Source organism: Sorex araneus, chromosome 2 (assembly GCF_027595985.1).
Source record: "Sorex araneus isolate mSorAra2 chromosome 2, mSorAra2.pri, whole genome shotgun sequence".
In the NCBI taxonomy this organism is placed as follows: domain Eukaryota; kingdom Metazoa; phylum Chordata; class Mammalia; order Eulipotyphla; family Soricidae; genus Sorex; species Sorex araneus.
Window position 1 is genome coordinate 234,019,103 of NC_073303.1, and position 25,722 is coordinate 234,044,824.

The window sequence follows — 25,722 nt, forward strand, 5'->3', positions numbered from 1 at the left end:
GAAAAGGGCATTCCCCCGCACCCCTTCCCTGAGCTCCCCATCTGTGCCCCCCCCTGGAGAGCCCCCTCTCTCACCCCCCCCTTTGGTTCTCACACTATCCATTAGAGTCCAGCCTGGCCTCCAACCTCCAGGGGCTCTATGCAGGGTGGGGGCCACCGCTCCTGAGAACCCCCTTTTCACACTGCTGCTCTCTTGATCTGAAGCCACCAGCTTGGTCGCCCCCCCCCCACTCCAGCCTCAGTCTTTCTGTCTGAGGAATGGGCAGAGTTTGTGTGAAAAGGGGTAACACCCTGGCTTTGCCGGGGTGGGGGGTGGGGGGGAGTTACAGGGAGTGGGGGGAGGATCTGTCCAACTCAGGTTCAAATCCAGACAGGCCGCTTCCTCCAGAGACCTTGGGGATGAAAGGGGGGAGCGTGGGGCCCCACGACCTGTCTGTCAAACTCAGGGATCACAACCCACCTGGTGGGGGTGGTCAGCAAGCACGTATCGCCCTGGCACGTTGGTTCCAGTTGTCCCAGCCGTTGCCGGGCCCGCCCTGCCTGCCTCCTGCGTCACATTCCAAACCCGTGCCTGCCCCTCCAGGCCCCACTACAGCCGGGGTGGGCGGTGGGCAGGGCCGTGACCTGCTGTGTGCTCTAGGCACCTCAAGGAGGACGGTCGGGACAGACACGTGCAGAGACAGAGAGAGACAAGTGCAGAGAGACGCAGAGGCAGAGCCGCGGACGCGAGAGAGAGACGTGGAGAGAGACTCAGAGCGCAGAGCCCAGGACCCCGGGACCCCGGGTCAGCGCGGCCACTCCAGGAGCCCCTGCCCCCGCCTTTATGCCCGTCAGGTGCCCAGCCTGGCCCATCCTCCAGGTACACCCTGCCCCGCACCCAGGGGGCCGGAAAGGGGCACTGGTCCCTGCCTTTGCATCTGGGCGGGCAGCTGGAGGTCAGACAGCAGTGAGAGTCCAGTCCCCCCAGCCCCGCCCCACCATGGTGCGCCTCCAGCGTGGGGGGGCTGCTTAATGAGAGACCCTGATTGTGTCTCCCTTGGCAGCCTCCAGGCAACCCCTTCTTCCTTCCTCCCCGTCCCCATGACTTCCCGGGCCTCGCCCCAGCCTCCTCTCCTGCGCCCCAGAGCCGGACGCGTCCTGGGGAGATGGAGGGGGCAGGAAGTCCTCGCAGAGCCCGAGCAGCGAAACTGTTTATTTTTAGAGAAAATTGTTTCCAAAAAGGGGAAAGGCTTTGCTCCTCACCGCCTCCCCCAACAACTTTCCCTAACTCCCGGGTCCCCGCCGGACCCACTGCTGCTTTGAGGGTGGTGCCCCCAGCCCCCACCTGCACTCTCTCAGTGCCCCTGTGTCTTCCTCCTTGGAGTCCGGCGGGCAGGCGCCCCCCATCATGCATGACCCCGGTCCCCCGCGCCCTCTCCTGTGCCTGGCGGCTGCAAGAACAGGGTTACTGGGCTGGGGTGGCGGGAACAGCTGGAGCCTGTCCGGGGGCCGGACAGATGTGCCGGGATGCTGGGTTCCGCTTCTTTGTTCCAGACTGGGGGGGTCCCCACACATCCCTTTCTATCTAGCCAGGCTGGCTGATACCCCTGAGGGGGCCCCACACGATGATTACCCCCCTTCAGTCATTACCCCCTCTTGCCCTCCAGGTGAGCCTCCAGCTGTGCCACCCAGCGTCTGAGTGACAGACCCCTCAAGTTTGCCGAGGACAGCCACAGCGCTGAGGATGGCTCAGGTCCTGCACGTTCCGGCCCCCTTCCCAGGTCGGGGTCTGGGGGGGCCGGGGGGAGGGCCCGAGGGGGTACAGCTCAGGCCTGTTGGCTGACAATGTAGCTTTGTCCCAAGGGACTAAGGGAGGAGGCAGAACAGAGCCCTCAGTCTGAGGGGGGAGGCTAGGGGGGGTTGTCTAAATGGGACCTATGGCACCTGCGAAAACTTGGGTCATGGCAGATGCTTTGCATGAGGCCCCAGATTTCGTCCCCTCCTGTGTCACGTAGGGTCCCCTGAACCCCAGACCCGGTGCAGCCCAAACTACCACCCAAGAAATAGTTCCCTTGGGAAATGGACTCGGATCCCCCTAGGGTTGGGGGGACGGGACACCCCCCAGCGTGGTTCGCCAACGTCCCCTCCCGCCCAGGGACCCCCGGCCCGGCCTCGCCCCCCGCCTTCCCGCCCAAGGAGCCCGACCCTCCGTATTCCGTGGAGACGCCCTACGGCTACCGGCTGGACCTGGACTTCCTCAAGTATGTGGACGACATCGAGAAGGGCCACACGCTGCGCCGGGTGCCCGTCCAGCGGCGCCCGCGCCTGGGCTCGCTGCCGCGCGGGCCCGGCTCCTGGTGGACATCCACCGAGTCGCTGTGCTCCAACGCCAGCGGGGACAGCCGCCACTCGGCCTACTCGTACTGCGGCCGCGGCTTCTACCCGCAGTACGGCGCCCTGGAGGCGCGGGCGGGCGCCTTCAACCCGCGCGTGGAGCGCACCCTGCTGGACGCGCGGCGGCGGCTGGAGGAGCAGGCGGGCGCCGTGGCCCCCGGCCTGGGCTCGCTGGCCCCCAGCGCCGCGGGCTCCACCAGCTCGTTGGTGGGCGTGGGGCTGCCGCCCCCCACGCCGCGGGGCTCGGGCCTGTCCACGCCGGTGGCCCCCAACGCCGGCCACCTGACCCACGTGCGGGAGCAGATGGCGGGCGCGCTGCGGAAGCTGAGGCAGCTGGAGGAGCAGGTGAAGCTGATCCCCGTGCTCCAGGTGAAGCTGTCGGTGCTCCAGGAGGAGAAGCGGCAGCTCATGGTACAGCTCAAGAGCCAGAAGTTTCTGGGCCACCCCGCGGGCGGCCGGGCCCGCAGCGAGCTCTGTCTGGACCTGCCCGAGCCCCCGAGCGAGCCGGGGCCTCCGGAGACACGGAGCGTGGGCACCTGGGTGCGCGATCGGGACTTGGGCCTGCCCGACGGGGAGGCGGCGCTGGCCGCCAAGGTGGCCGTGCTGGAGACGCAGCTGCAGAAGGCGCTGCGGGAGCTGCAGGCGGCTCAGTCGCGCCAGCCCCAGGCCTGGCCCCCGCCCGACAGCCCCATCCGGGCAGACACCTTGAGGGTGGTGGAGGGGCCGCGCGAGGTGGAGGTGGCCGCCAGCACCGCGGCTGGGGCCCCGGCGCAGCGCGCGCACAGCCTGGAGCCCTACGGGGCGGGGCTGCGCGCCCTCGCCACAGCCGCCCCTGCCGAGGGCCCCGCGCTGTACCACAGCCACGAGGTGCTGGAGACCTTACCCGCGTCCCCCGCGGCCCCAGGCAACGTGCATGTGGTGAAGAAGATCAGCATCTCTGAGCGGCACTGCCAGGGGGCAGCAGGTGAGCTGGGTTGGGGGCAGAGGACCATGGTGGGGGCTCTCCAGGTCCAGCCCTGGGGTTTTGTGGGTTTGTTTTTTTGGGGGGGGCCACACCCAGTGATGCTCAGGGGTTACTCCTACCTCAAGGGGGCATACTGGATGTCGGGAGTCAAATCCAGGTCGGCCGCTTGCAAGGCAAGTGCCTTGCCATCTGGACTGCTGCTTCTGATCCCCTAACCCCTCTGGTATTGACCCCTAACCCCTCTGGTACTGACCCCTAACCCCTCTGGCCTTGTACCGTGCCAGCCAATGTCTCCATCTCTTCCATTGGCCAAAACGGGACCGTGGCCAACTCAGACCCCGCAGAGACATGGGATGTCTGTTCAGGGGGTGCCCACATGTTCAGCCTACTGTCCCTGTGGTGGCATTTGCAAGCGAGTAGCGAAGGCTGATGGCTTTGCTGGGCGAGTCTCCCCTCGCTCCCTTGATTCTGTTGGTAGCAGGAGCCAATCGCAGCATGGGTGACATAGTGGGAAGGAGAAGTGGGATTTGCACTACTTGGGGTCAGCTTCAGGCCTGGCTGGATCCAGCTGCACAAATAATTGTGCAGCACCTCTCAGACCGTTCTCTTCTCAGTCTCTCTACCCCATCTGGGCCGGGGGGGGGGCTGGGGGGACAGGTGTTTCTTTCTCGGGCAGGTGCCCCTTCACACTGGGCATCTGTGCCTGCAGCTCTGTGGGAAGGGGAAGCCCGTGTGCCAACTGCCAAGGAGAATCCCGGGCCGACCCTGCGTGGCCGGCTTGGATCTCTTGCTCATCGGGGGGGGGAACTCCTGTCTCGTCTGTCCCCGACCAGCTCTGGATCGGGGCGGGTTGGGGGGAGGGAGGCAGCCCCATTCGGGTCCTGTGACCCTGGGGGGAGGAAGGGGGCGCCTCCGCAGGAAGTGCTGCGTCCTCGTGCCTGGAAAGGGGATGTGGGGTGCCTGGCTGCCCCTCCCTCCCCTGCCGCCCGCAGGCTGCGGGAGAAGCCGGCAGAGTGATTCATAAGCATCTTGATGCGGGAACAGCTGCTCTGGATCTGAGCAGCAACCCGGGCCGGCCAGGAGCGACACCCAGGGGTGTTGGTATGCCACGGGGACTCTGGCCCGGGGCCCCGCTTGCCGTGTCGCCGGCACTGCCGTCAGTGCCACCTCTGCGGGCCTTGAAGTGGCACCGGGGTTCCTCGCCAGTGGCATCTGCGCGGGTACTCCCGGCATTGCCTGCCCATCACATGGGGGCAGGGTCAGCCTCCCCGCTTCCCCTCAAGGTCAGGCGGCCGGAGGAGCCAGCGGCGGGCGCGGTCCCAGCTGTGTTTTCTTCCTTCCCCGGGGTGGTGTTCTGAGCCAGCTCCGGGCACCCGGCCTCTGTTCTGAGTCCATCCCAAACACCCAGCCCCGGGGCCCTGGCGCCCGGCCAGGGGCGCGCCCGGCCCAGCCGGAGGGACCGTGCAGAGGCGACCTCCATTCCACACATGCTTCCCAGGCGGCTGCTGGCCGCCCTGGCCGAGAAAAGGCCTTTCCAGCCGCGGCTCTTAGCCCAGCCTCACCCCCGTCTCACCCTGGGGTAGACATCAGGCTTGCTTCCTCGATTTTTGTTTGTTCTTTGTGTTTTGGTGAGTGGTTGGCTTTAGGGGACACCGGGGGCTACTCGGGGATCACTCCTGCCTCAGTGCTTAAGGGCTGCTCCTGGCGGGTCCGTGCCACTGCCGGGCTAGTGCGTTTGCCTGTTGGTTTCAGGGCTCGTAAGTTTCACAGGAGCCAGTTGGTTTCTGGGCAGGTGCCCTGACTGCAGGTTGGTCCCAGGCCCCCCTCCCTCTGCTGACTGGCCGTGTGCTGGCGCTTAGAGGGGCACAGGGAGCTCAGAGTAACAACCCCCTCCTACCCCCGTGCCCCCCCTCCCCCGCAAAACAATGAGAAGCACCAAGACATGAGGGAACTCTGTCTTTATGTTTCACTTTATGTTTCATTTTGTTTGTTTGTTTATTTTGGTTTTGCTCTGGGGGCCAAAGGCGGTGCTCAGGGCTGACTCCTGTTTCTGCACTCAGGGCTCACCCCCCGGCGGGGCCTGGGGGGTGCTGGGGGACCCTATGGGGTGCAAGAGACTCTGTGAAAGCCTTGTGCAAGGCACATGCCTTTCCAGCTATGCTCTCTTACCCCTTCTGGGACCCTGGCTTGCAGCAGAGAACAAAGGTCTGGGTGCTTGGACTGTGAGACCCATTTGCAAGGGACGGGGTGTGGGGGTCCTGATGCCCGGGGCTACTCTCTCTGTGGCCTAGACAGATGCCCCGGGGCTGCCTGCTGGCTCTCCCAGCCAAGGTGCCAAAGGCAGAAAGCGGCCAGGTGGCAAAGAGGGGTACACCTAGGAGGGGCCCCAGCAGAGGGGCCCATTCTGAGGCGGAGGGGCTGGAGTGGGAGCCCCAGCTTTGCCTCGCAGCACGTCAGGGTCTCTGGAGTACCACGGGGACCAACCTCCAAGCACTGTTCATTGACCCAAAAACCAAAAAAACAAGCCCTGAGTAGATAGACACGGGGTGGGGGGGCGAGGGGCTGGGGATGGGCGGTCTCAGCCTCAGAGATGCCCTGTGGGGACTGAAATGCACCCCTCTGAGGAGTGGGCAAAGTATCTGTACCTTAAATTATTATTGGTGACCCGACCCGAGGCGGGTAGTTCAGGGAGGGCTCCCTGGAGAAGGAGGCCGGGCGCCCACTCAGTCTCTCTGTCATCTGGAATTCGCTCCTTCCTGCCAAAGGGTGGGGTGGGGTGGGGGCTGGCTGCCTTTCCCTCAGACTGAGATATGTAGGTGGGGCTGGCGGAGACCTGGACAGCCCCCCTTCCCCCCAGAAAGGCCTTGTTACACCCCCGCCCTGAGCGCCTGCCTCTATGGGATCTCGCTGATAGATTTTCTCCCATACTCAAACCTGTTCCCCTGTTCGGTCTGTTCTGAGCGGGGCTGGGGAGGCAGCCTGCGTGCAGGATGGTGCCCTTTGTGCCGTGGAAGGTTTGCAGTCGAGCTGCAGATTCTACACTAAACCCCAAAAGCACCCCATCTGGACACGCTATCAACACTTCCAAAGAAACTGTATGGAAGGGAGGGCAGATCAATAGTTCCCCTCGGGTAGGGCGTTTGCTTTGCACAGCATCCAACCCGGTTTAATCTCTCAACCCCTCCCCCCCCCCCCGTAGAAACCCCTGTGACCTCCGCCAGGAGTGACCTCTGAGCATTGCTATCCGTGACCCAGAGACTTCAAATAAAAAAAAAAAAAAAACACCCTGTTTGGGGCTGGGGCAATAGGGCAGCGGGGAGGGCTTTGCCTTGCACGTGGGCAACCAGAGTTCAATCCCCAACACCCCGTGGGCTCCCCGAGCCCCGCCAGGACTCATTCCTGAGGGCAGAGCCAGTAGGAAGCCATGAGCATCCCTGGGTGTGACCCCAAAGGAAAACAAACAATCCTCCAGCCCCTGGTTCCTCGCCTGGTGAGACACAGCACAGGGATGACGCGTCCGCGGGAGGCTGGTCCTAGCGCCGTCCCCATCCCCAGCACGGCGGCTGGTGTCACAGCAGCTCCGCAGCCCGGGCTGGCTGGCCCAACGCCGTGGCTTCAATTTTGTGTCATTTTCTCCTTGCCCAGACATTTAAAAATGTAACTGCCGCAGCCCCCGCGTGCCAGGCCCCCGCCGGCCCGCCCGGCACCGCGCCCCTGTAATATCATTCCTCTCCTCGAGATCCACCTTCCAGAAGCTTATTTAGATATTTGGGTGTCCTTGAAAAATATGCCCTGGGAGTGTTTAATTTCCTAAAATGGAATTGTGCTTGAGGAAAACAAAACCCTCCCGCCTGACGTCGGCCCCACCGAGCACTATTTTTGAACTCCCTGTGCCCCGATGTTTAGAAGTTGGTTTTATAACTTTGAAAGTTTGGTTTGTGTTGTTGCTGTTTTCTGAAATTCCTGGGAGGGGGGTGGGTGCGTGTCTCGGTATGGGGTGGGGCTCGCTCTCGGGGTGGGGGCAGGGCTCAAGGGGGCTGGGTAGGACCCGGAATCCGTGTCAGGGGCCCGTGCGCGCCCTGTGTCTGCTCTGGCCCTGTCTCATGTCCTTTAGCAGAGGGGATTCTGCCCGACTTATAGGAGACACTTTTTCTTTTTGGGGTGGGAGCCTCACGGGTGCTGCTCCAGGCTTGGTGCTCAGGGACCCCGTGCCCCTGAGCTGGGGGGCAAGCACTGCACCTCTGTACATCTCCCTGTCCCCTAGTTCTAATGCTCAGGACTTTCTCCAGGCTCTGCAACTTCCGGGGGTGCTCGGGGGACCTGTGGGGTGTCAGGGGTGGAACCTGGATTGGGTCCGCGCAAGGCAAGCGCCTTCCCCCTCCTCAGGTGTGCCATCGCTCAAGGCCCTAAATATTCTTCTTCTTTTGGGTTCAGGTTCCTGTTGCATGTCTTTTTTAAATTTTATTTTATTTATTTATTTTTTTGAGGAGGTCTTTTCCAACAGTGCTCAGGCCCGTAGCTGAAAAGATTATCTAGACCTTTACAGAAAAGTCTGTTGGCTCTCGCTGGGGAAGATAAACCTCTGTTGGTAGCGCTGGGACTGCCCGCCCACCCCAGCGTCTTCTGTGGATGCACTTTGTCCAGGGGGTGTTCTCTTTGGAGTTGGGGGAGGTGCTCAGCGCTGACTCCTACCTCTGTGCTCAGGGATCCACCCTGGCGGGGGTTGGGGCACCTTCTACAGTGCTGGGGATTGGACTCGGGTAGGCCACATGCACGGAGATAGCCCCACTCACTGGACTCTCTCTGGGGTCTGCAGAGCCGTCATTTTATTTTTTGGTTTGGGGCCACACCCAACGATGCTTGGGGCTGACTCCTGACTCCTGACCCCTCCTGGCGGGGCTCGGGGAACCCACACTGGTCACATACAAGGCAAGCGCACTACCCACTGGGCTTTCTCTCTGGCCCTTGGGATCTGTTTTTAAACACGCAGTTCAGTGGCCTCATGACTGGGCTAGGCTGGGGGCTGACTGCTGCTCTGCAGGCCGCAGGCCAAGTGTCTGGCTGTTCGCTCAGGCTCTTTGCTGGCCACATACACCCTGTTGTTTCTTTGTTTTGTTTTGGAGCCACACCCGGCAGTGCTCAGGGCTGACCCTGACTGCACTCAGGGATCCCTCCTAGAAGGGTTCAGGGAACCCTGTGGGATGCTGGGGATCAAACCCGGGTCAGCTGCGTGCAGGGCAAGCGCCCTCCCCAATGTCCTATCTCTCTGGGCCCTTGTTTCTTTGTTTTGTTTGGGGGCACACCCTGCAATGCTCAGGGCTGACTCCTGGCTCTGTGCTCAGGCTCTGTGCTCTATGCTCACTCCTGGTAGGGCTCGGGGGACCCTATGGGGTTCTGGGGATCTGACGGCGTTGGCGGTGTACAGGGCCTGTGCTTCCCCGCCGTCCCCTCTCTGCACCCCAGTATAGCTTGTTCTGCCTGGGTCCCTGCAGACATGAGAGGCTGCCTCCTCTGCGACAGAGTTTGGAGTCAGGGTGGTGCTTGACGGGGGCGTGGCCGCTGTCAGCTCCAGGGCCGACTCCCAGCACCACCAAAAGTAGGAAAAAGAAAGAAAAAATACATGTGGTGGTTCAGGGGGGGTCACAAACAATCTAGGGGCAGTGTCTGTGGCCAGTGACAGGAAGGGGACATCCGGGGAAGTGGAGGTGCAGGAACCACGCGTGGCAGGGACGGGCTGAGCACATTCCCAGATGTGGCCTTGGTGTGCTGCCATGGGCGGGGATCAGGTGACGGGGACTGGGCCCGCTGCCCACCCCAGACCACAGAGCCGGGGGCACCCTTGGGTGGCCGCAGCCGGAAGTGACGGTTTACCTCAGGCCAATCGGGCGGGTGTTGCTTGGGGGTTTTCGGTGGGGTGTTTTTTGCAATTGTGGCAAAATACATGTAACATCAAAATGACCATCTCGGCTGGGCAGCACACAAGCTGGGCATGTGGGACCCCCGCAGTGCTGCAGGACCCCTGAACCCCACCTGGAGCCACCACTGAGCACCAGGATGGGAGTGGCCGCTGAGCGCCAGCAGGGGTGTTCCAAAGCAGGAACAAAGGAAAAGTTTCGCGTTTGGTAGGAAAAAGTCAAACTGGGCCGTGGAGCAGCGAGGAGGGCGTTTGCCGTGTACACCGTGTACACCGCCGACCTGGGTTTGATCTCCGGCATCCCGTAGGGTTCATGAGTGATCGCTGAGCGAGCACAGAGCCAGGAGTAAGTCCTGAGCACCACTGGTGAGGCCCCAAACCATCCCCTCCCCCACCACCAAATAAAGGAGGAGAAAGAGCCATGGGAGCACTCTGGGCTGAGAATGAGCCCTTGCCAGTGACCGTCACGACTGTGAGCCTGTTACTGTCGCCCACCAAGAGCCTCTTTCCCTGTCCTCCCAGCTCCCTCCGAGGCCCCTGCAGAATCCTCCTCCTCCTTTCCGGAGTCTGTGGCTCTGTCCAGCAGCACAGGCAACGCTGCCTCCAGGGAGCCCGCCAGGCCAGCAGCCTCCTGCACGTCGGAGGCCACCAGGGGTGCAGGTCAGTGGCGGTGGGACGTCGGGGCACAGAGGGTCTGGTTCTGGGAGACTTAGTGCTGTCCTCCCCGTGTCCCAGCAGCGGGGCCCCAGGCCATGGCTGTGAGATCCATCATGAAGCGGAAAGAGGACCCAGCAGACGCCCCAGCCCGCCGGAGGAGCCTACAGTTTGTCGGCGTCAATGGCGGGTGAGTGGGGGACCCCCACCGTGCACCCCCACCTGCTTTCATTCCTCCCTCCCTTCGAGACCGGAAACTCCCCAAAGACCCTGTCCAGTCCCTGAGCTTTGACTCCGTCAGTCACAGCTCTGTATGAAGCCAGGGAAACTGAGGCACAGAGGTGTTGGCTGGAACTCACGAGGGGGCTGGGACTGGAGGGCTCTGACCCCAGAGCCGGCACCCCACAGCCCCTCATACCTCTCTGCCCGCCTGCAGGGAACCTCTGGCCTTTTGGGGGATGAGGGGTTATCAGAATACAGTGCGGGGAGAGGAGTCTGGGGGCGCTTGGGCGGGGGTTGGGCTCCGAGGAAAGGTGCCTTGGCCCAGGGACCACTAGATGTGGCCCCAGACCACAGATGGACACAACAGGGACCACAGACTGCAGGACGGATGAGCGAGATGGGATTCGGGGTCCCCCTGAGCATCCCTGGGTATCCCTGAGCAATCTGGGGCTCAAAAAAACACAGTATAGAGCTGGAGTGATAGCACAGCGGGTAGGGAGTTTGCCTTGCACGCTGCCGACCCAGGTTCGATTCCCAGCATCCCATGTGGTCCCCCGAGCACCACCGGGAGTAATTCCTGAGTGCAGAGCCAGGAGTAACCCCTGAGCATCACCGGGTGTGACCCAAAAAGCAAAATAAAAAAATTTAAAAATATTAAAAAAAAAAAACCACAGTATAGCGGACTGGGTGTTTGCTGGCACTCGGCTGGCATGGGATGCTTCTTGAGTGTGGAGTGAGCAGTAACCTCAGAACACTGCCAGGTGTGGTCCCTAAACAAACAAAAAACTCCAGAAAAGTGCCCAGGGGCCCCCTTCTGCAGCAGGGAGAGGGCCGGTGAGTAATGGGGAGTCCGGGAAGGGTGCAGGGCCCCCAGCAGTGTGCGGACAGAACTGGCCTCATGACGCGCCCGTGTGTGCGCTGTGCTGTGGCCGCAGCCCTGCCCGTGTCCCCGTCAGCCCCGTCACGAGTGCAGACCCCTCAGAGCCCCGCGCCCCTCCCCACGTCTCCGCCCCCAGGTACGAGTCCTCCTCCGAGGACTCCAGCACGGCAGAGAACTTCTCTGACAACGAGAGCACGGAGAACGAGGCCGCCGAGCCAGGTGAGAAGAGGGTCCCGGCGCCGTCCGAAGACCCCGAACTCAGGCCCTCGACCCCGACGGCGGCAGCAGGAACCCGGGAGTGTCGGCGCCTGCCCTCGGCCGAGGGCACCTCAGTGTCCCACACAGAAGAGGAGATAAGGTGAGTTATTTTTAGCTTAGTTGGTGTTTCCTTGTGTGTTTTCTGCGGGGGGCGGGGGGGTTCAGGCATTCAGGCAGGTGGCATGACCCTCTCACCCTGAATCGCTATCAGCCACACACACGTTAGCATGAACCAGCAAACGCTCCGGCGCCCGGGACACGTCCAGGCCTCTCGTCGGGCAGCTGCGTTGTTTTTTTTCTTTTTTCTTTTTCTTTTTCTTTTTCTTTTTCTTTTTCTTTTTGGGTCACACCCAACGCTGCTCAGGGTTACTCCTGGCTCTACACTCATAGCAGGGGGGTCATATGGGATGCTGGGGTGGAACCCGGGCCGGCCGTGCAAGGCAGTCACCCTCCCCGCTGTACTGTGCCGTTGCTCCAGCTCCTAGTTCGGCAGTGGTGTGGGTTTTTTTTTTCTTCTTTTTTTGGGTCATACCCGGCGATTCACAGGGGTTACTCCTGGCTCTGCACTCAGGAATTACTCCTGGCGGTGCTCAGGAGACCATATGGGATGCTGGGAATCGAACCCAGGTCAGCCGCATGCAAGGCAAATGCCCTCCCCGCTGTGCTATTGCTCCAGCCCCAGTGCTGTGGGGGTTTGGAATTAGGGATCGAGGGAGCAGCTGTTTTTAGTTTCCTTCAGCCTCCTTTTGGCTCACCTGCCACCCCACTTAGTTCCTCTTCCCCTCCCCAAGGAAAAGTCGTACTTGAGGAAGGCGGTCTGTATGCCGGGGGGCCGCCTGCATGACCAGGCTCTTGGGGGAGCTCCGAGGTACCCTGAAACTCGTTGTAAAGGTGAAATCTTTTTATTGTTTTTTTTTTTTGTTTCTGAGCCACACCCAGCTGTGCTCAGGGCTGACTCCTGGCTCTGCGCTCAGGGATCACTCCTGGCGTGACTCGGGGGACCAGAGCGGGTGCCGGGGACCAAACCTGGTCAGCGCCCGGCAAGGCAGTGCCCTCCCCACTGCCCTGTTACTCCCACTCCAAAGATGAGTTCTTTTCTTTTCTTTCTTTTTTTCTTTTTTTGCTTTTTGGGGTCATACCCGGAGATGTACAGGGGTTACTCCTGGCTTTGCCTCAGAATTACTCCTGGCGGTGCTCAGGGGACCATATGGGATGCTGGGAATTGAGCCCGGGTTGGCCACGTGCAAGGCAAACTCCCTCCCTGCTGTGCTATTGCTCCAGCCCCAAAGATGCATTCTTGAGGCAGGCATGGTGGCCCTGGGGCTGGGACACTTGCCTTGCACGCAGTCCATCCCGGTTTGAACCCCGGCACCCCAAGCATCCTGAGCCCCACTGGGGGTGATCTCTGAGCAAAGAGCCAGAGTCATCACCAAGAAACGCTGGGTGTGGCCCCCAGGCCCTCCAGAAGCCAATGAAAATCAGTAAAACGTGTCTGGGTAAAGAGGGGTGATCCGGGTGCAGCCCGGCCCGGGTGGCAGGAGCACGGACGCTGCGGAGTGGGGGAGCACCCTGCCGGGCGTGGCAAGCGGGGAGCTCCCTGGGTGCACCCCTGCACACGTCTGTCCCCGGCAGGATGGAGCTGAGCCCCGAACTCATCTCAGCCTGCCTCGCCTTGGAGAAGTACCTGGACAACCCCAAGGCCCTCAGTGAGCGCGAGCTGGTACGGGCCGGCCCGGGGTGGTGGGGGCAGTGGGGGGCTCAGCCAGGCTCGGCCCCTCTCACGCCCTGCCCCCCGCCTGCACCCAGAAAGTGGCCCACACCACGGTCCTGCAGGAGTGGCTGCGCCTGGCCTGCCACAGCGACGCCCACCCTGAGCTGCTGCGGCGCCACCTGGTCACCTTCAGGGCCATGTCGGCGCGGCTGCTGCACTACGTGGTCAACATCGCCGACGGCAATGGCAACACTGCGCTGCACTACTCCGTGTCCCACGCCAACTTCCCCGTGGTGCGGCAGCTGCTGGACAGCGGTGAGCATGTTGCAGGGCACTGCCCAACAGTCTGAGGGGGGAGGCACTGCCCGACAGGCTAAGAAGGGAGGCACTGCCTGACAGTCTGAGAAGGGAGGCACTGCCTGACAGTCTGAGAAGGGAGGCACTGCCTGACAGTCTGAGGGGGGAGGCACTGCCTGACAGTCTGAGGGGGGAGGCACTGCCCGAGAGGGGAGGCACTGCCCGGTAGTCCGAGGAGGGATGGAAACTTTTCAGAATTCCGAAAAAAAGCCATCATGATCCCAGGGGGAATGTGTCATCTCCGCCATTCCAAGGACCCCTGTATGATGAGGCTGGCAGCCCCGAGCCCCTGGTGTGAGGCCAGGGTGCGGCCTCTAGCCCGGGACTGAGAGGCAGCCAGGACTGGTCCCTAGTGAGGCAGGAAGGAAGGACCCTTCCCTTGTCTGACGGGGGAGACAGGCCAGCCTGATTAGCTGTCCAGATGGAAGGGGAGACCCCACCCTGACTCTCGGCCCTCGCTGCGCATGCGCACGCAGGGCCCAGCCTGCAGGAGGAGGCTCTCTCCATCTCCATCGTCCAGCCTGTCTCAGGGGCAAGGAACGGTGGCGGTAAGGCCCAGTGGCAGAATGGGGGAGAGGAATCAGGCCACACTCCGATGGCAGAGACACTCCCAGTCTGAGGGCAGAGACGTGTGCGGGGGCCTCCCCGGGGCCTGAGGTCCAGCTCTGCCCCCAGGCGTGTGCCAGGTGGACAAGCAGAACCGCGCCGGCTACAGCCCGCTGATGCTCACGGCACTGGCCCCCCTGAAGACGCAGGACGACATCGACACGGTCCTGCAGCTCTTCCGGCAGGGCGATGTCAACGCCAAGGCCAGCCAGGTGAGCCGGCGGCCATGGGGGGCCCAGGGTGCAGGTCTGGGTGTCACTGGGCTGCTGGCGGGGACCGTGCCGTGCCGGGGATCAGACTGGAGCTGTCCTCATGCATAAGGAGAAGCCTTTATCTGTTTTGGCTTGGGGGTGACACCCAACAGTGCTCAGGGGCTCCTCCTGGCTCTGCACTCAGGAATCAGTCCTGGCGGGGCCCCAGGCAGCCCTATGGGATGCCGGGGATTGAACCTGGGTCAGCAGCGTGCAAGGCACACGCCCTCCCCACTGTGCTGTCCTGTTCCTCAAGGCGATCACTTACCCCAGGCACTTTGCTGCTTGGGGGCCGGAACGGCGGTGCTCATGGGCCTGCTGCGCTCTGGGATCACTCCTGGCAGCGCTTGGAACCATAGAGGGTGTTTGGGATCGAATCTGGGTCTGCCACAGGCCAGGCAGGTGCTGTGCTGGGTGTGCTATGGTTCTGGCCCCAAGTCCAGTTTTTTTTAAAGGAAATGGGGTGGGGGGGGTAGGCGGGGGCCAGAGAGTCTTTGGCCTTGAGAGTGGCCCTCAGTAGTTTGATTCCTTTTTCCTTTTCTTTTTTTTTTTTCTTTTTGGGTCACACCTGGCGATGTCCAGGGGTTACTCCTGGCTCTGCACTAAGGAATGACTCCTGGTGTTGCTCAGGGGACCATATGGGATGCTGGGAATCGAACCCGGGTAGGCCGCGTGCAAGGCAAACGCCCTCCAGCCCCTCCGCAGTTTGATTCCTAAGCTGCCAAGAGTGACCCTTGAGCACCACCCGGTGTGACCCAGCCCCCCCTCCCCCACCCCTCAAACAAAAACTCACGGAAGCGCCTTTTTTTTTCCAGTTTAATTGGGGGGGCCCGGGTTGAAGCATGCATTGAAAGGCAACATCTGAGCGGCAGACACGCTCCTGTGAGAGGCGGGAGTGGGGGCCGGGGGCGAGCACCCTGCAAAGTGCAGCCGCAAGGGCCCTAAAGTGCAATCCACTGGCACTTAAGGGCATTCTCGGTGTTGAGCAATCATCACCTCTCCATCCAGAACATTCCTTCTCCCCAAAAGGTAACCTTGGCCCACTCGCAGCAGCTGCCCGGCTGCCCGCCTGTCCCTGCACACCCCCCTCCCCCATGTCTGGACCCCTCATGTAAACAGTCTGTGTTTAGTGGGCGTGGAGATAACCCCGCTCTGAGCGCTGGGGGGGGCCACCCTGGGCTGAGGGCGCCGTGGCCATCCAAGGCCTTGCGGACAAGGACAAGGACACGGCCACCATTTCCGGGTGCTGAGCGGCCCCCAGCTCTCTAGGGTGGGTGTTCTTGGGGGTTGGGCTGCGCCCCGAGCTCTCTGCTCCCGTTTTTATTCAGTGGGGGAAGGGCTTGGAGCACCCCAGGCGGCACTCAGGGGTTATTCCTGTCTTTGTACTCAGGAGTGACCCCTGGCAGTGCTCCGGAGAACCATATGCAATGCTCAGGATTGAACTGGGGCCAGCTGGCAAAGGCTGTAACCCTTGTACTATTTTTATTTTGATGGGGGGAGGGTGTGGGCCACCCCTGGCGGTGTTCAGGGCTGACTCCTGGCTCTGTGCTCAGGGATCACTCCTGGCAGTGCGGGGGACATAGAGGAGGACGGGATCAAATCCGGGTCAGCTGCATGCCAGGCAAGCGCCTTCCCTGCTGTCCCATCAGTTCGACCCCTCTTTGCTTCCGTTCTTGCTTCTGTTGATGCTTGTAGGGACCAGCTGGGGGGGACAGGGTGGTTTGGGCGACTAGGTGAGTGGGACCTCGGGAGGAATGAGGACAGCCTCCCAGGAATGGGGTTGTAGGGTAGTAGGAACAGTTGGCAGCATCAGATGGCCAGCAAGACGGGGTGCATTGGGGGCTGGAGCAATAGCACAGCAGGGAGGGCGTTTGCCTTGTACACAGCCGACCTGGGTTCGATTCCCAGCATCCCATATGGTCCCCCGAGCACCGCCAGGAGTAATTCCTGAGTGCAGAGCCAGGAGCCCTGTGCATTGCCAGGTGTGACCCAAAAAGAAGAAAAAAAAAGACAGGGTGCGTTGCAGGGGCAGTGAGAGCACAGCAGGGAGGGCACTGCCTTGCGAGCAGCTGACCCAGGTTCGATCCCCGAGCCCCGCCCGGAGAAAGCCCTGAGCCTCGCTGGCTGTGTGCCCCTCCCCCTCCGAAAAAGAGGGTGTTCTTCGAGGTTCTGGAACCGGCTGCCAGCCCAGCCCTTGCCCCTCGCAGGCCGGGCAGACGGCGCTGATGCTGGCGGTGAGCCACGGGCGCGGCGACGTGGTGCGGGCGCTGCTGGCCTGCTCGGCCGACGTCAACATGCAGGACAGCGACGGCTCCACGGCCCTCATGTGTGCCTGTGAGCACGGCCACCAGGACATCGCCGCACAGCTGCTGGCCGTCCCCGCCTGCGACATCTCCCTCACGGACCGCGTGAGTCCCCTGCAGGCGCGCCCTGGCCGGCCGGAGGGGGTGGGGGTCCCCGCGGGGGCGCGGTCACAGCGCCCTGATGCTTCGCAGGATGGGAGCACCGCACTCATGGTGGCCCTGGACGCGGGGCAGAGCGAAGTCGCATCCCTGCTCTACGCCCGCATGAACGTCAAGTGCTCGGTGAGGTGCTGCGGGGTCCGGGGGGCTCACGGGACCCCGAGTCATCCACAGGAGGTCGGGGTGACAGCGTGGCAGCACAGCGGCCTGCAGTACTGCCGCACCCCCTAAACCTTCCCCCCACCCAGAACTGAGGCGCAAGTGGGGTTAGGCAGCGCAGCACACAGCCCCGACCAGGTGACCAGATGATTGGAGCCAGTGTGCCCTAACACAGCTATCCGCCAAAAAAAATTTTTATATATGTATAAATGTGTGGGGCTGGAGCGATAGCGCAGCGGGTAGGGCGTTCGCCTTGCACACGGCCGACCCGGGTTTGATTCCTCCACCCCTCTCGGAGAACTGGCAAGCTACTAAGAGTATCTCGCCCACAGGACAGAGCCTGGCAAGCTACCCGTGGCGTATTCGATATGCCAAAATCAGTGACAAGTCTCATAATGGAGATGTTACTGGTGCCCGCTCGAGCAAATCGATGAACAACAGGATGACAGTGATACAATGATATAGTGATAAATGTGTGTGTGTGTATATATATGTATATATATTTATATTTATATTTGGGTCACAACCAGTGATGCTCAGGAGTTATTCCTGGTTCTGCACTCAGAAATTACTCCTGGTGGTGCCAGGGGACTGGATTGGATGCTAATCTCTGTAATCTCGCTCCACCCGCCTAATATTTTAAGGATGAGGGGCTGGAGCAATAGCACAGCGGGTAGGGTGTTTGCCTTGCACGTGGCCGACCCAGGTTCGAATCCCAGCATCCCATATGGTCCCCTGAGCACCACCAGGGGTGATTCCTGAGTGCATGAGCCAGGAGTGACCCCTGTGCATCGCCAGGTGTGACCCAAAAAAAGCAAAATATATATATATATATATATATATATATATATATATATATATATATATATATTTTTTAAGGATGGGAGGCGGGAACGATCAAAGTGGGTAAGGCTTGCCTTGTGTCCAGCCAATCCCAGTTTGCTCCCCGGCGCTGACAATGCTCGCCGTCACCACCAGGGGTCACTCCTGAGCACAGAGCCAGGACGAGCCCGAGTGCAGGATGTGGCCCTAAAACAGAACTGAAGCAAGAGCCGCCTGCTGGGGGTAGAACAAGGCCAGCAGGGAGGGCACATGCCTTAGCGGCCAGCCATGCCCTGGCTCCCCATGTGTCCCCCCGAGCACTGCCAGGACAGCCAGGAGAGCACTTGTCTAGCACACAGCAGACCTGGGTTCAGTCCCGAGCACCATGTAAGTCACCTGGGCGCAGCAGCAGTGACCCCTGGGTGCCAGGTTAAGCCCTGAGCACAGTCTGTGTGGCCCTAAAGCAGAGACAAAAGCCAGGGGCCAGAGTGATAGGACAGCGGGGAAGGCGCTGACTGGGGTTTGACCTCCAGCACCCCACAGGGACCCCCCAGGCCCATTGTGAGTGATCCCAGAGCACTGCAGGGTATGGCCCCAAAAGAACCAAAAAACTCCAAAGTGTACCCCCCAGCTAGCCCCTCCCTCACCCCACCTGGGCAATACCCCCCAGGACTAGGTCCCCAGCCCCCAGCGAGCCAGGGACCCCCAACCAAAGGAATTTCTGCTCTTGTTTGCAGTTTGCCCCGATGTCCGATGATGACCGTGCAAGTGTGGCCTCGTCATCCGCCGAGGAGTAGCCGGAAGGGGCATCGTCCTTGTCCTCTTCCTGCTCGGGTTGGGGGCGTCCCCGCCCCGCCCCATGCACCTTCCCGCAGCTCCACCCCTCCACCCAGCCGGGAAAGCCTCCAGGCCCCCGGGGGTGGGTTTTCCATCTTGTCAGGGGGAGGGGAGCCTCCCCCCGCAGCCCCCACAGCCAGCCCTTTGCACCCCGTTTCCCATCTAGACCCCCCCAGCCGGACTCTCGCCATGGCTCCAGTGGCCAGTCCAGGGTGTGGGTTTCCAAAAGGAGCCTCGAGAACAATCAACTGGCGGTTCTGGGCGGAGGGCCCCCCTCACTGGGGGAGGGGACAATCCTGTCATTTTGAATCATTGTTGGACAGAGGAGTCGGCAAGTTTATGGCCAGACCTCGGGACCCACCGCTTCCCTCTGAGTCCTGAGGGTTAATATTAACACGGATCCCACCCCCGGGCCAGTCAGGCCCCCCTAGAGCCTTGCACCCCACTTCATCGACATGCTTCCCCTCCTTTCTGCTTCACAGGGTGGGAAACAGCCTTTTTCTGCCACTTTCTCCTTGGTCAGCGTTGCCCCCCCCCCCACGGCCACCCCCCACTGCCAGGGATGGCGCTGAGCCCTGCCAAAGGGGCGAGGGTCCCGTAGCCCCCCCACCCCAGTCTCCTCTGCCTCAAAGGCAAGAAAGCTGGGTGTGGGCTCCGGGGGCCAAAGACAGGCCAGGCGCCCCAAACCCCATGTGTGAGCGATTAAAAGTTGGCTGTCCCCCAGCGTCCCGGGCGCAAACTTAAAGAGACAGCACTTCCCCCAGCAGCCGCCTGCAGCCCCCCACGGCTGGAAGGGAGCGCCCCGTAGATGCGTGTGCAGTGTCCCGCCGTCTGGCTTGCCCTGAGCAACTCCATGCCACCCTTGGCTTGCCTCTGCTTTCGCTGCACAGAAGAAAGAAGGGAATGTTTCCCTAAGTGCCCAGGAAGGAGGGTCCACTCCCCCAAGGCCTGAGGCCAGGGCACTCTCCAGTTCCCATAAGCCGCAGGCTGGCCTTTGCCCCGAGCAAGTCAGTCGCTTGGCATGTTGGACTCTGGCTGACTCTGGCTTGGAGCCTCCTGCTGGAGAACCAAAGAGCTCCAAGGCTGTGGGCTAGAGAGACCGCACAGCCGACCCGGGTTCTATTCCCAGGGACACCGCCAGGAGTGATCCCTGGGCAGAGCCAGGAGTAATTCCTAAGCACCCCTGGATGTGTGCAAAACACGAGACCACGGAGCCCCTGATATGTGGTGGGGGGCAAGGGGGTGTCTGAGAATTGGCGGCAGGTTACAAAGTGCAGCCCCTTGGGAGCAGCTTGGAGAAGCAGATGGGAGCATCCAAGCCGGAGGAACAGGATAGATTTATTTTCAGGGCTCTGAATGCAGCTCATGAGCTCCCCCAAATGAACCTGTCCTGAACCCCGCCTTCCCTGCCTCCCCACCCCACTGGGCCTGGCCTTGTCCTTCACGTGTATTCCTGCCTTTTTCACTTTCTTACCTGGCCACGGTACGCCCATCAGACAGTATTACACGTCAATAAAGTATTCCTCTTTTATAACCCATTGTAGAAGGTAAAGGGATTGAATAAAATTATCTTAATGAGACTGCCCAGGTGCCTGGGCCCATCTTCTTCTGTTCTCTTCCTCTTTGAACGTAAAAATAGATCATGGCAAACGGCTGGTGGCAGGGGAGTGAACGCTCCACCCCAGCCCCTGGAAGTCTGACTTTGCCCCAACACATTGGTCCCTCAAGCACTGAGTCAGAAATTCTAGAGCATCATGGGTGTGGCGCCCGAACAAGAATCAATACTAGGGAGCTAAAGTGATAGCACAGCAGGTAGGGCATTTGCCTTGCATGTGGCCGACCTGGGTTCGATTCCCAGCATCCCATATGGTCCCCGAGCACCGCCAGGGAGTAATTCCTGAGTTCATGAGCCAGGAGTAACCCCTGAGCATCGCCGGGTGTGACCCAAAAAGAAAAAAAAAAGAATCAATACTAGAGGCTGGAGAGATAATACAGCAGGGAGGGCATTTGCCTTGCATGCGGCAGACCTGGGTCTGATCCCTGGCATCCCATAGGGTCCCCCAATAACCGCCAGGAGTCATTCCTGAGTGTAGAGCCAGAAGTCCCCTGTGCATCGCTGGGTGTGACCCAAAAAGAAAAAAAAAATCAATACTAAAAGTAGCCCCTGAGGCTGGAGCAATAGCACAGCGGGTAGGGCATTTGCCTTGCACGCGGCCTACCTGGGTTCGAGTCCCAGCATCCCATATGGTCCCCTGAGCACTGCCAGGAGTAATTCCTGAGTGCAGAGCCAGGAGCAACCCCTGTGCATCACTGGGTGTGACCCAAAAAGCAAAAAAAAAAAGCCCCTGAGCATCATCAGATAAAGCCTCAGAATTTGTTCTATTTTTTGGGGGAGGGGGGTGCACACATAGCTCAGAGCTCAGGGGCTACTCTTAGCGGGGCTTGGGGCGCCATATGCTGTGCCTGGGATCAAACCCTCTTGTAAGGCGGGCGCCCCCCCAGCGGTATTAGCCCTCTGGCTCAGAGGCCCCAGATGTTTTTATTTGGGGGCCACAGGGATCATGGGGTTACTGGGGATCGAGCCCAGGTTGGTGCCTATTAGGCAAGCTAAGTGCCTTACCCGCTCTACTATTGTTTAGGCCACTAAACCCCAGTTCTATTTGGGAGGGTGCCACACTTGGCAGTGCTCAGCGGGGGATACTCCTGGCTCTGCACTCAGGAACTATTCTTGGTGGAGGCTGGAGAACCCCACGAGAGGCGGGAGATGGAACTCAGGTCTGCCCACAGTACGAGCGCATGAGCACCCCAAGAGCCTCAAACTTGGATTCAGGCCACATCCAGTGATGTTCAGGGCTTACTTGTGCTCAGTACTCAGGAATTACTCCTGGCTGTGCTCACAGGACCACCTGGGACGCCATGCAAGGCAGACACCCTACCTGCTGTGCTAACGCTCTGGCCCCAGGGCCCAAAACTTTTCTTTTTGGATCACACCTGGCTCTGCACTTAGGAATTATTCCTGGAAGTGCTCAGGCGACCCTAGTTGATGTCAGGGATTGAACCTGGGTCAGTCACATGCAAGGCAAACGTCCTACCCGCTGTACTATAGCTCTGGCCCCCCTTTTTTTTCCTTTTTGGATCACACCCAATACTCAGGGGGCTGTATGGGATGCTGGGGGTTGAACCTGGGTAAGCCTCGTGCAAGGCCAATGCCCTCCCTGCTGTACTATCCCTTCTACCCCAAAAATCTTTTCAAAACAAAAGTGATTTCCAGGTGCCAGAGCAATGGTACATCAGGGAGGGCTTTGGCCTTGCACATGCATGACCCGGGTTCAATCCCCAGCATCCCACAGGGTTCCCCGAGCAAGGCCAGGAATAATTCCTGAGTACAGAGCCTGGAATAACCCCTGAGAAATAAGGCCCCCCCCAAAACAGTAAGTGGTGTCCAAGCTAGCCCGGTATGAGAGCACTACTAATCGCAAGGCCCAGGGGCCGAAGCGATGGTACATCGGGTAGGGCGTTTGCTTTGCACGCAGCCAACCCAGGTTCGATTCCCAGCATCCCACATGGTCCCCCAAGTACCAAGCACGGCCAGGAGTAATTCCTGAGTGCAGAGCCAGGAGTAACCCAGCCTGGCTGAGTGCATCGCTGGGTATGGCCCAAGGACCCTCAGGGGCCAAAGCCAGGAACAGGACCTCCAGCACTGAAGCTAAAACAGTTACAACACCCTGACACCCTGGACCAGGAACATCAACAGCCCCAAAGAGCAGGGCAAGAACAACTTGTTTTTATGGTTTTTTTTTTTTTTTGGTCACACCTGGCAATGCACAGGGATTACTCTTGGCTCTACACTCAGGAATGACTCCTAGGGACCTCGGGTCAGCCATGTGTAAGGCAAATGCCCTACCCGCTAGGTTATAGCTCCAGCCCTGAGAACAACTTGTTTGAGTTGATGACACAGATACATTGGCGGCATGTTCTGCAAAACAGGATTTTGGGGAGGTTTTGTTGGGATCTGGGCCACACCTGGCATTCCTCTGGGGTTACTGCTAACTCTGTGCTCAGGAATCACTTGTGGTCCACTCTGGGGGACTATATGGGGCGCCTAGAAAAAGATCCTGGACATGAAAGCTTGTAACTATCTCACAATGACTCAATAAGTTTTTTTTTTTTGCTTTTTGGGTCACACCCGGCAATGCACAGGGGTTACTCCTGGCTCTGCACTCAGGAATCACCTCTGGCGGTGCTCAGGGGACCATATGGGATGCTGGGATTCGAACCTGGGTCAGCCGCGTGCAAGGCAAACGCCCTACCCACTGTGCTATTCCTCCAGCCCCTCAATAAAATTTTTTTTCTTTTTGGGTCACACCTTGTGATGCACAGGGGTTACTCCTGGCTCTGCACTCAGGAATTACCCCTGGCTGTGCTCAGGGGACCATATGGGATGCTGGGATTTGAACCCGGGTCGGCCCAGTGCAAGGCAAACGCCCTACCCGCTGTGCTATCTCTCCAGCCCCCTCAATAATTTTTTTTAAAAAATGCTTTTTGGGTCACACCCAGCGATGCTCAGGGGTTACTCCTGGCTCTGCACTCAGGAATTACTCCTGGTGGTGCAAGGGGACCATATGGGATGCTGGGAGTTGAACCTGGGTTGGCCGTGCAAGGCAAACGCCCCACCCGCTGTTCTATCTCTCCAGCTCAAAGAAAAAGATCTTGGAGACTGATGGGCCCCTATCAGGAGCAGCAGCACAGGAAGTGGGGTGTCATGGGGCCTCCCACCCAGCCAAAGCCCCGTAATGCGGGATCATCTGTCACCAATCTGACTTTGCTTCCTCTGAGCTGCATTTATGGAGGAGACTGTTTGTCCCAGGTCCCAGTAACCGGAAAACCTTACATAAAACTGCGAATTTTACAAAGGTTGGAAATTTACAATGGTGAAATTTACAAGGTTATTTCTCCCCAGTGACCTTCATCTGGTCAAGAGCCCAGTTCAGTGGGGTTACAGGCAGGGTGGTTGTGTAACCAGCCACCTCCAGAACGCTTTTTTTTTTTTTCTTTTTGGGTCACACCCAGCGGTGTTGCTCAGGGGTTACTCCTGGCTCTGCACTCAGGAATTACTCCTGGCGGTGCTTGGGGGACCCTATGGGGTGCCAGGGATCGAACCCGGGCCGGCCATGTGCAAGGCAAACGCTCTACCCGCTGTGCTATCGTTCCTACCCCACCAGAATGCTTTTTGCTTCTGAAAGTGTGCCGCCCTGGGTTTGAGGGCCTCGGGTTTGAGCGCCCGTCTCCCATGTTAGTCCCCTGTGCGCTGCTAGGAGTAATTCCTGAGTACAGAGCCAGGAGGAACTCCTGAGCATCGCTGGGTGGGGCCCCAAAAAACAATTAAAAAGGAAAGAAAAATATCATTTCCCAAAGCAAACATGTGCCCAGGAAATATAAACGGGGCCAGGTCCCAACCTTTCACAAGCCAGCATGTGCGTCCTTCAGAGGAACCCCAGGCCCCTGTCCCCCGCGCCAGAAGGTCCTGAATCCAGTCCCCAAGGACTAGCAGTCCCTAGAACGCCCCCGCCCCATGTTGTGTTCACCCACTTCCTCAGCAGGCCGCCCTGCCAGCCTCTTACCTAATCTAAGTAATGCCTTTTCTGCAAATATCTTCCCAAGCCTCTGCTTTCAATTGCGGACTAAATACCTGGAAATGAAACCCTCCCAGTCCTAGGGTCATGCTACTTTGTGTTATTTGGGGTCACACCCAGTAGGGCTCAGGGGCTACTCCCAGGCACAATGGGGGGGGCGGGGCGGGGTACCCGGGCTAGAAGCCAGCCCTCCTGCGTGCAGGCCTGCTCCTTTTCCCCCTCCCCATCCCCCGTTGTTTCATTTTTGTTTTACTTTGCAGGTGGCCACACCTGGTAATGCTCAGGGATCATTCCCTGCAGTGTTTGAGGGACCCTAGCGGGGTGCCAGGGGTCGAACCTGGGTCAGGACCCGCTGGCCCATCCCAGCTGGCCCTGCATTTGTCTCTTGTTTGAAAGTAGCAGCCCTAACCTCAGCCCGGCAGCGTTGGGTCCCCTGAGCTTGCTTTGTGGAGGAAGGTAAGCCGGGGAGCATTTGGTGACACCCACCTGTTGGTGACACCCACTTGCTCCCTGCCAGGTTGCCATGAGGTAACCTGGCACCACGGCCACCTGCCAGGCCCATAAGAGGGAGCTATGATTAGAAATGAGCTGCGCCCCAGCTCTCTGACCCGCACTGATTGTGGAAGCCCCGTTCTTTTTTTTGGGGGGGAGGGGTGCCCCTCGCCCGCCGCCAGGAAGGCTGCTCCCTAGCTGCTGCTTTTGCAAGAAGAGATTCAGATCTGTCAGCGGGCACGTTCCCTCCCAGCTGGACTTTTGTTTTGCCTTTTGGCCATAGACTGTGGGGCGCCCCTCCCCCACTCCCAGACACAAAAGCAATCAGACCCCCTGCAAGGCGGCCAAAAAAAAAAAAAAACGCACGCGCAGTTCCGGCTGAGGGTACATCCAGATCTCCAGGGAAGGCAGGGGCCCAGCTGTTTCCTGGAGGGGGGACTTCCCTCTGCCTCCCTCCTCTCCCCAGGGTCAGGAAGTGGGGGGCAGGTGTTGGGCATACACTACAGTACTGGGGTTTATTCCCGCCTCCGAGATGGCATCTGGTGGTGCTCAGGGGACCCTGTGCGGGGCTGGGGACCAAATGGATGGAAAAGCAGCATGTCGATTCTTTAAAGAGATTCTGGAGGGGCTGGAGCGATAGCACAGCAGGTAGGGCGTTTGCCTTGCACACAGCCGACCCGAGTTCAATTCTCAGCATCCCATATGGTGCCCCAAGCACCGCCAGGAGTAATTCTGAGTGCAAAGCCACGAATAACCCCTGTGCATCGCCGGGAGTGACCCAAAAACCAAAATAAATAAAAATAGAGATGCTGGAGAGATCGTAGAGTGCTTCCCTTGCTGGGGACCAAGCCAGGGTTCGACGCCCTACGTCCCATATGGTCACTTGGCAGGTGCCAGGGATGGAACTGGGGTTGGTCACCTGCGGGCTCCGTGGCTGCTCAAGTGTCCGGCTGGGGCTGATGTGTGTCAGGACCTTGCTCAGGTGGTTTGCTTGGGCCGGGCTTATCACGGACCGGGGCGGCAGAAAGTGGAAAAGACAGACCCAGACAAAAGGTGGCTGCGAGGCCAGGGGTAGGGTGGGAAGCTCGGGCTTGGGCTGGACCCCCAGGGGCACGCGCCAAGACATAC

General features: G+C 60.1%; 1 protein-coding gene across 2 annotated transcripts; it reads left to right on the plus strand.

The window, feature by feature from the left end:
* The first annotated feature begins 643 nt into the window (after window positions 1–643).
* Window positions 644–20,015, plus strand: KANK2 (KN motif and ankyrin repeat domains 2). Of its 2 annotated transcripts, none has more exons than XM_055126302.1 (12): window positions 644–858; window positions 1,646–1,759; window positions 2,134–3,336; window positions 9,773–9,910; window positions 9,986–10,094; window positions 11,143–11,364; window positions 12,897–12,984; window positions 13,071–13,290; window positions 14,008–14,150; window positions 16,397–16,597; window positions 16,685–16,774; window positions 18,370–20,015. In XM_055126302.1, exons 2-12 carry the CDS (start codon window positions 1,723–1,725, stop codon window positions 18,427–18,429), a joined length of 2,511 nt encoding a protein of 836 aa, XP_054982277.1. In that variant the 5' UTR covers window positions 644–858; window positions 1,646–1,722; the 3' UTR covers window positions 18,430–20,015. The 2 variants fall into 2 exon arrangements, with proteins under 2 accessions (XP_054982277.1, XP_004616837.2); XM_004616780.2 differs by having other exon boundaries at window positions 9,989–10,094.
* The last annotated feature ends 5,707 nt before the right edge of the window (window positions 20,016–25,722 follow it).

Bases quoted from the DNA above. Each gene is read 5' to 3' on its own strand.
- KANK2 (XM_055126302.1), top strand. From the start codon at position 1,723: ATGGCTCAGGTCCTGCACGTTCCGGCCCCCTTCCCAG. The intron at 3,337-9,772 runs GTGAGCTGGGTT...CTGTCCTCCCAG, and splicing joins GCACTGCCAGGGGGCAGCAG to CTCCCTCCGAGGCCCCTGCA. The intron at 11,365-12,896 runs GTGAGTTATTTT...TGTCCCCGGCAG, and splicing joins CACACAGAAGAGGAGATAAG to GATGGAGCTGAGCCCCGAAC.